This window comes from Bidens hawaiensis, unplaced genomic scaffold (assembly GCF_021521415.1).
Source record: "Bidens hawaiensis isolate Kalapana, Puna unplaced genomic scaffold, B.hawaiensis_p1.1 tig00037710_1, whole genome shotgun sequence".
NCBI lineage: Eukaryota > Viridiplantae > Streptophyta > Magnoliopsida > Asterales > Asteraceae > Bidens > Bidens hawaiensis.
This window is the reverse complement of record NW_027496602.1, coordinates 96,298-105,437: the sequence shown is the minus strand read 5'-3', so window position 1 is coordinate 105,437 and position 9,140 is coordinate 96,298. Positions and strand designations below refer to the sequence as shown.

Genomic DNA, 9,140 nt, shown 5'->3' with positions numbered 1-9,140 from the left:
ACATTTTTATGTTCATGTAGATACTTATGCAAGTTATCATATTTTAATAGAGTTAAAGTGTTATTTTAGTACATGTGGTTTGGTCAACTACGCAACTTTAGTACATATTCTTTATTTTGTGCAAATGGCTACATCGGTTTCAAAAAACTTGCATTTTTAGTAGTTTTTTTTCTAACCCTGTCTATTTTTTCCGTTAAGTCAGGGATAATTTAGTAACTTCGTTATTTTCTTTGTTTTTTTTCTTTTCTTTTAAACGCTTATAGCTTGTAAACCCTAAATACCCAAATCAAAACATCAAAATCCAAATCCTAAATCCCTAAATATCATAAAATTCAAAACCTATGATGATATGAAGAAAGGGTTTGGGAATTTAGGATTTCGATGTTATGACTGTGGATTTGGGGTTTACAACATATAAGCGTTTATAAGAAAAGAAAAAAACAAAGAAAATAACGAAGTTACCAAATTATCTTTGACTTAACGGAAAAAATAGACGGGGTTAGAAAAAAAGTATTAAAAATGCAAGTTTTTTGAAACTGAGGTAGCCATTTGCACAAAATATAAAACAGGTATCAAAATTGCGTAGTTGACCAAACCGCATGTATTAAAATGACACTTAACTCTATTTTAATATGTCGTAGTTGTTATATATAAAACCTATATAAAAACTAGAAAGGTATAACGAGAAGTCTTTAACAAATTAACGGGCATACCCGATACTTACAGGTATGCCTGACGCCCATTGTGTAATTACCCGTCAGAAATTTGACATGGTATGAGAGTCGGACACGATTTTACAATCGTCAATATCTGTCTCAAACTCGTCTCACTGTTACCCGTAAAAGAAAATCTTGTGCCTCGCGCTATGCCAACCCTTGAAGAGTTGAATGCTAGTTGGCCTTCATACCCTGACGCACAAAAACGTATGTTATACAAAATGACATTTTGATACACTTTGTATTGTATTGTACAGTACATTTGAAAATAGTCAAATACAGACCAAAAGTCCAATGATACCCCCTATCTATGAGGGACAATAGCTTGGGGGCCAGAATGCAAACTTAAGCAAATAATAAATGGAATATTAGGGTTTTTCTTTTCTAGTTAGTATAAACACTTAGTTGGACGGCGTTCATTATATATCTCCTCCTCCGGTGAAGTTGATTTTAATAAATATTGAAGATGAAGTTGAACAAGGAAAAGGTAGAGAAAGCAGAAGAAGAGGTTGAAGTTCACAGTGACTCTGATGATAGTATACTCAGTCCTGTTGTTTCTGATTATGAGGTATCTTTCACTCTAGGGCCTGGCTTTTTATTGTTGTTTCTTATGGACTGAATTAACAACATTTTAGGGCTCTTTTTATGGTGATGTACATGCCAATATAATAAATATACTTACATTACCCAATAAATGAATAATAATACTCAAACAGAGTCAAAATGAACATTATTTAACATAAACAATCACAAGCCTAGTTACAGATTGTCCCCTCCATATGTGATGTATAGTTAATTATTTATATATTGCTACAATGCCAGGATCAACAGAACCCTACCAATGATGATGGACTGAGTGATGGAGTTGATGATCATGATCAAGGAGATGAAAGTGCAAGTGAGGATTCTCGAGAAGTGGTAGACGAGAGTGATTCATCAGAAGATGAGGTCTGTTTTAGTTATAATACTTTTCAGTTTCAGCTTGTATATTGTTAGACCTATCTAAACTAATTTGGGTATGTATTTTTTTATGAATTTGTTATGGCTTTAATGGTTATTGTTGATATACCTTTTGTTATAGGTTGGTCCTCGTAACACCATTGGAGACGTGCCTTTAGAGTGGTACACTGATGAGGAACATATTGGATATGATGTTACTGGAAAGAAAATCAAGAAGAAGGAGAAGTTGGATAAACTGGATTCCTTTCTCGCCAGAACTGATGATGCAAATAGTTGGTGAGTTGTACAATTGCTTTAACTTTTTTACTAGCTAAACTTGTTTTACTTGACGCTATAGAAGGTTCTTTTGTTACTTAGAAGGTTTGTACACTAAACACATAATGGCAGTATGAAATAGCAAAGTTGTGGACAACTGAGAACTGATATCAGATGTTTATATAACTTTGCTTGCTGAGATATTAGATATCATGTTAAAATGAGTATTGGCGTTGTTGGTTCTAGGTTGACATTTTTTTAAAATTTTCAGGCGTAAGATCATGGATGACATTGAAGATGAGGAAGTGGAACTTACTAAAGAAGAAACTAAGATGATTCGTAGAATGTTGAAAGGAAAAGCACCTCATGCTGATTTTGATCCACACGCGGTATGTGTTTTTATGTAAAAAAGGATCTATACGTTTTCTGTTTGTAACTATCATCTTTTTTATGGCATAACTTATTGCTATCTTTGCAGCCTTATGTTGATTGGTTTGCGTGGGATGGTGCTAAGCATCCACTCTCAAACGCACCAGAACCAAAAAGGCGGTTTATTCCTTCAAAATGGGAAGCCAAAAAGGTAAACACTTTCAGGTCTAGTTCTTCGTAAGAGTGTGACATCTCTTTTGCATGTGATATTAAGATAAAGTTTTAATCTTGTGGTTGTTTTTCATCAGGTTGTTAAGTATATTAGGGCAATTAGAAAGGGACTGATAACGTTTGACAAGCCAAAAGAACAACCCCGTTTTTATAACTTATGGGGCGACGAAACTGAACAATCAGGGCATGGGTTATCATATATACCTGCACCCAAAGCTAAATTACCAGGTTTGACTTGCTTATTTCAAACTTGTACCATTTGACTTTTTGTAACCAAAATATTAACAACACAACGGTTTACTTGCAGGACATGAAGAATCTTATAACCCTTCTCTGGAATACATTCCAACACAAGAAGAGATTAATGCTTATCAGCTTATGTTTGAGGAGGACCGACCCAAGTTCATCCCAAAGCGGTAATCATGTTATCTTTGATTTTTGTTTATTCTATTTTTGCTTTAGCGTTAATATAAAGTTGTTATTAAAATCTATATATGTTTCTAGGTTCACATCTTTGAGAAGTGTTCCAGCTTATGAAAAGAGTGTTCGTGAAACCTTTGATCGATGCCTAGATTTGTACTTGTGCCCTAGGGCCAGAAAGAAGCGTGTAAGTGTTTCACTACTGTACATGTACATAGGCTTGTAAATGAACTGACTGAACACGGAGGGGGCTTGTTCGTGTTCGTTTGTTTAACTTTAGCTTGACAATAGAACAAACACTTAATTGGACGGCTTTTTTTGTTCATGTTCTTTCAGTAAGAAAGCAAAAGTGTTCGTGTGCACTTAACTATAGCCTAACAAATGACCGAATACTTAGACAGTTAGACAGACAGATTTTTTTTTTTTTGTTAATTTTCGTTTATTAAGAAAGCAAACCTGTTTGTGTTTGTTTATGTTTGTTCAATTGCATTTAAACAAACAATTCATAAAAAAGAATTTTATTGGGTTATTATCTTTAATTTTTAAATCCAGTTTTATATAAAAAAAATACGATATAAAGATCTCTCATACGGTTGTCATGTGTTTGGATTTACTAAATGAAGGTAAGTGTATGTAAGCTAACGTTTGCGAACATAAATGAACGACCAAGAATGTGTGTTCTTGTTTGTTTGTTTAAATTATTTGGTTGGTTATCTAAATGATGTAATTTTTTATTTTCTTCTAGTAGTTTTATACAACTAGTCCCATGATGTTTGCAGTATTTTGATTTAACATTAATCTTTATTGGTTTTATAGATCAATATCGACCCCGAGTCTTTAAAACCAAAGCTTCCGAGTCGCAAGGATCTTAAACCATACCCTACAACGTGTTATCTTGAATATAAAGGCCATACGGGTCCAGTTGTATCAGTTTGTACTGACCCATCTGGACAACATATTGCTTCTGGTAAACATTTTGTTAAGTTGATGTTTTCTTTCTTTTTTTTCCCTTTTTAATATACCTTTTTTATTGATCAATGTAGGCTCACATGATGGAACTGTACGTATCTGGGAAGTTGAAACCGGTAGATGCATCAAAATTTGGGAACTTGGTGAACCTGTGCAGCATGTTGCATGGAATCCTTTACCCGAGCTTCCTATTTTGGCAGTTTCCATGTAAGATTATTGTATCAATATACTTTATTTAACATTTTTTGTTGTAATTTGTTTTAAAACTTTAACAATTGTATGATTTTACAAATTTGAAGGGGACAAGATGTTTTTGTTCTGAACACAGGGCTCAAGAAAGAAGAAAGTAAGACTATTGCAGATGTTTTGCGTGTTGAAGCTCCATCCGCCACAGATGATTCTGGTCAGTGTTTTTTGCTGTTTTTTTGGGTTTTTTTAGATTTGACTTTTATTGACTTTAGTAGTATCTTCTTTTTATTGTTTTTAGAGAGTGCAGGGTCAAGTGTAAGCTGGTCTCAATATGATAAATATGAAGGAATTAGGATCAAACACTTTAAGGTACACATTTATGTTATTTATAACTTTGTTTTTTAGAAGCAAACGACTGTAATTTGTATGTAACATCTTCACATGTTTTTGTGTTATTGTAGACTGTGTCTTCAGTGGAATGGCATCGAAAAGGAGACTATTTTTCGACTGTCATGCCTGCAGATATCCTTTTCTTTATTTACTTTAAACACACACACACACACACACATAGGGATAGGATCATGAGAAAACTCATTCATTGTGAGAAAATCAAAAACTTTATATGCAGTATATATATTGGTATAATGTATATATATAGTATGATATATGTATACACATATGATATTAATATATGCAGTATATATATTGGTATAATGTATATATATAGTATGATATACTGCATATATGTAGTATGAACCTTTTTAGTTTTTTCTTTTCGTTCTCATGATCCCTCTATATACAAATAGACAATCTGTATATCTTGATTGTTTTATTTTGACTTACCTGCTTACGTGAATCAAAAGCCGTATTAATACACTTGCTCTCGAAGAAACTTACCCAAAGATTACCGTTCAAGTTGCACGGCCTACCTGTTTCTTCAACTTTTCATCCTACACGATCCATCTTTTTCGTTTCTACAAAAAAGACTGTTCGTGTTTATGATCTTCTGAAGAAAAAGTTCATCAAAAAGCTTGATGCCGGAGTTCGTGAAATCTCATCTATTTCCATTCATCCCGGTGGTATGTTCACGTCCCTCTCCCGGTTTATTATTCTAGCTTTAAAACATTTAAACAGTTAAAACAAATAAAACAATAAGCCAATAACGGTTTGTAATGCAGGTGACAATGTTATTGTGGGGAGTAAGGATGGAAAGCTATGTTGGTTTGACATGGATCTTTCATCAAAACCATACAAGATTCTCAAGTATGTGAATGTTTTTTTAGTTTTTATTGCCTAAAAGTTATCACATGTGTGTGCTGACGTGGCTGTTTTGGTTGTCCTGTTGATGCAGATCTCATCCTAAGGATATAACAAATGTGGCGTTTCATCGCACCTACCCGTTGTTTGCATCGTCTTCGGATGATTGCACCGCCTATGTTTTCCATGGGATGGTGTATTCGGATTTGAACCAGAACCCGCTTATTGTTCCTTTGGAGATTCTTCATGGTCATAAGAGTGTTAACGGAAGAGGTTGGTTTCTAGCATACTCATAGTTTTGGCGCACGTGTGTGTGTGCGCGTGTAGAGGGGCATTATTTACAGAAGTATGCTTAGTTTGCATTTAAATATATCTTGAAGCTGATGGGTTGTTTATGTGATTTATAGGTGTGCTGGACTGCACGTTCCACCCGAGGCAGCCATGGTTGTTTACTGCAGGGGCTGATTCTGTGATCAAGCTGTTCTGTCATTAGATTTGAAGGAATTAATCATTGTTTGTACAACACGTGGAAGTCAACGGATTCTAGGTGGCGGTGGTGGTTAATTCAGCGTCTGCACAAGATCGTTCTTGTTGTACTTGTGTGAGAATGAATTCAGTTTTGTCATCATAGGAACTGCGTTAACGAAATTTGGTGGTTATTGTGACTTTATTTATTTTTTGAGTTGAGGTGTTTTATATAAATTAAACCAAATCAGATACATTAATACAGAAGTATCTTGCTCACATTCTTGAACCTAATTTAAGTCTTTTAATGAAGTTTTTGGTTTAATTGTCGTTCACTCTAAATGTCTGCTGATTCGTGAGGTCTAAATTCTGAAAAACTTAGTTTTTGTATTCATTACTGCAACAAAAACGAGTTACATTCTCAATCTTAATTTTTTTCACTAGAAGCTATCTGAATTTAAAGGGTTGTTTAATATTTCACTTGGAGGAATTTTTTAAACGAATCAAACGATTTTAATCTGAGCAATTCAGATATGAACATATGAATGGTACCATTGTGTGTTAAACAAATAGCCCCTTAGTTTAGTATGAATTATAAGTGATGTTTGATACTTTGATTTCTTACTTTGGAATGAAACACAATGGATATGAGACTGATTAGAAAGGTTTAGTGACCAGAACCAAAGGTTATTGTGTTGCAACCTGGGCTATTTCTTTAAATTTTTTCTTCAAGTTTAACCGCAAATAATACACATTTTGTATTTTCTTTTTGTTTGTTTTTTCATTTTGGAAATTCCCATCTAACATATTGCACTACATGTAACAAACTAGAAAAAACCGCTAAAGAAACACGGATCCAATCCTTGGGTATGGGTACCGGATTCAATGAGTCCACAGGGTAAAATACGATAACTACTAACACAATATGAGCACAACTTCCCAAAGTCCAATGACCGGAACCTGCAAAACAGACACCGTGAGTCTCGTTACAGGAAGGACAAGAGGGGGGGGGGCTTCATGTAACCACCCTCCGGCGTGAGAATCGGTATCGTTCGTAAGGGGGAAAGTACTAAAGTATACAGACTAAGTGTAGTCAGAGTATTAGTGAGTCAAAGTGAATGTCGATGAATACCTCATGTAGGTTGACAAGGTATTTATAGCCGAAGGATGTGGGAAGGTGATTGGGCCAGCTGTCCTCTTCTACAAGATCTTTGATAACCGCTTGGACGCGTGTCCATTTGTGATAGGTTGAGCTATACGTCCCATGTGCATGGTTATAACAACCTGGACACGCGTCGCCTTATGATATGATTGACCATACCCTGGCCATATGCACGGTTATAACAACCTGGTCAGGTGTCTTTTGCTCATTGGCTAGCGAGTCACGTATTCCTCAAGTAATCAATTGTGGATATTCTTCTAGAGGGTAGATAGTTAATGACAGCTGTCCAGTTGGCATTGTCTTCCGGTCATTTTGACGGACAAGTGTCCTGTCCCGCAGATGACTTCTGAGGGTTCCTGGATGCTTCCGCGTACGGTGCGGGTGTTATATGAGGGGTTCCTCTACGACCCGTGGGTGGTATTTAAGGGTATTTGGGTCTTTTTGATACCTTATCTCTATAAGCCCCCCTAGTCCAGTGTTTCTTCCGCGTGAAGTCTTTATGCGGCTGAAATTTTGGACTTAACGTATTTTGGGGGTTTTTGAATTTTTGGAGTTTGGTAGAAAATATCTTCTGTTAGTGTAGATAATCATGAAAAAAAGACAAGTTGACCACTCGCAGGCGCGTGAACAGGTGACGAGACGTTTATGACGGCTGTCACTGTACCTGACTGTGCAACTTTTTCTCTTTTTCGAATTTCCCGCGTGACGTGGCGGTCTTTGATTGGGCGATGACTTTCTCTCTCCACTGTTCATATCCCATCGCAATAATTGCGATGGGTATAAATAGAGGGAGTTATCTTCTTTTCAAAGTTTTATCGCCTTTGATTTCTGATTATCTTCTTGCTTTTTCTCTGAGTACCTTGATAAAATACTGAATTTCTCTTTTAACCTCTTACTATTTTACCAAATTTTATTATAATGACGACCGTTCAATCCGAGGTTGATGAAATAGAAGTTCTTTGGGAACAGTCCGACTATGAGAAGTTACTTGAGACGTATGGCATTCCACCGGAATGGGAACCGGAATTCCCTTCCCCTGGTTCAATAGTCAGCCTGCCGCCACCTGGCAAAATGGTTGTGTACTCTGATTACTTTACCCATGGGAATTTCCGTTTCCCCATTACAAAATTTTTCATTAAGGTTCTGAGTGCATACGGGATCCATTTATCCCAATTGCATTTTCGTGCCGTCATGCGAATTCGCCATTACAAATTCGTATATACGGCACACGGAATGCTTCCTCATCTTGACCGATTTCCGGTCTTTTACCGATTTGCCAACCTTGACGGTTGGTTTACGTGTCAAGGATTTTCCGACCGAAGTATCGGCTACGAGGTTGAGAAGGGGTCCACAGACTGGCGTAACAAGTTTTTTTGGATATCTGAGGACGTGGTGCCCGTTTCCATGGTCCGTCGTCCGGTTATCGCTACGCTCCCGGACGTTGTTACGGTTGCTCACGAGGGACGTGGTTGGTTCCGCGTCCTAATGTCGGAGCCAATGTAACGATTCCGGCAAATTCAGGTATACCCTAGCCGGTATATACTATTTACGTGTTATTTAATACTGAATATATGAATTATAATGTGTATATACGAGTATGTATGATTCACGGTACGAATTATACTCGATTATACCGTTAATCGTATTGGAAGTACGGTTAACCGATTGACGGTTATTGAAACCCTGAATCGGAGATTACATTATAGACGAAATATATAATGTTTAGTGATGTTTACGAAGTATTAAAGCTTCGGGATAAGTGAATTAAAGCATAGAAAAGAGTTTTCGATTTAATGGTACGTCGGTACGTTAAACGAAACCTTTAATACCAAACCAAGCAAGAGGCGATCGATCAAGCCGAAAAAGATGCACAATTACCGACAATATGATGTGTTAAATCAATAAATGTCATGGTTTAAGTTTTTAAAGTTTTTAAATCGGTTTTATATAAATTTCATTTTTAAGCCGAAAAACGACCGTTTTAGCCTCGTTTTAAGCCGAATTAAACGTTTAACCGAAAAACGAACTGAACCAGATTATCCACAACGTTATCCGGATTACACAATCCGAATGTGTGGCCAAGATTGAAGGTGTGGGCCCCACCCCACACCCAATATGTTCCGATCGGATGAGGGTAACCCCCTCAT

At 36.3% G+C, this 9,140-nt stretch overlaps 1 protein-coding gene across 1 annotated transcript; it reads left to right on the top strand.

The window, feature by feature from the left end:
- The first annotated feature begins 1,182 nt into the window (after positions 1-1,182).
- On the top strand, positions 1,183-6,144 carry LOC143589670 (ribosome biogenesis protein BOP1 homolog). Its single transcript, XM_077070366.1, has 17 exons — positions 1,183-1,284; positions 1,539-1,664; positions 1,798-1,952; positions 2,203-2,320; positions 2,410-2,511; positions 2,609-2,759; positions 2,839-2,947; positions 3,036-3,138; positions 3,768-3,918; positions 3,995-4,127; positions 4,220-4,323; positions 4,408-4,478; positions 4,571-4,631; positions 4,961-5,188; positions 5,288-5,372; positions 5,461-5,639; positions 5,774-6,144. The coding sequence occupies exons 1-17, from the start codon at positions 1,183-1,185 to the stop codon at positions 5,857-5,859; spliced, it is 2,064 nt and encodes a 687-aa protein (XP_076926481.1). The 3' UTR covers positions 5,860-6,144.
- The last annotated feature ends 2,996 nt before the right edge of the window (positions 6,145-9,140 follow it).

Bases quoted from the DNA above. Each gene is read 5' to 3' on its own strand.
- LOC143589670 (XM_077070366.1), top strand. From the start codon at position 1,183: ATGAAGTTGAACAAGGAAAAGGTAGAGAAAGCAGAAGAAGAGGTTGAA. The intron at 1,953-2,202 runs GTGAGTTGTACA...TAAAATTTTCAG, and splicing joins ACTGATGATGCAAATAGTTG to GCGTAAGATCATGGATGACA. The intron at 2,948-3,035 runs GTAATCATGTTA...ATATGTTTCTAG, and splicing joins CCCAAGTTCATCCCAAAGCG to GTTCACATCTTTGAGAAGTG.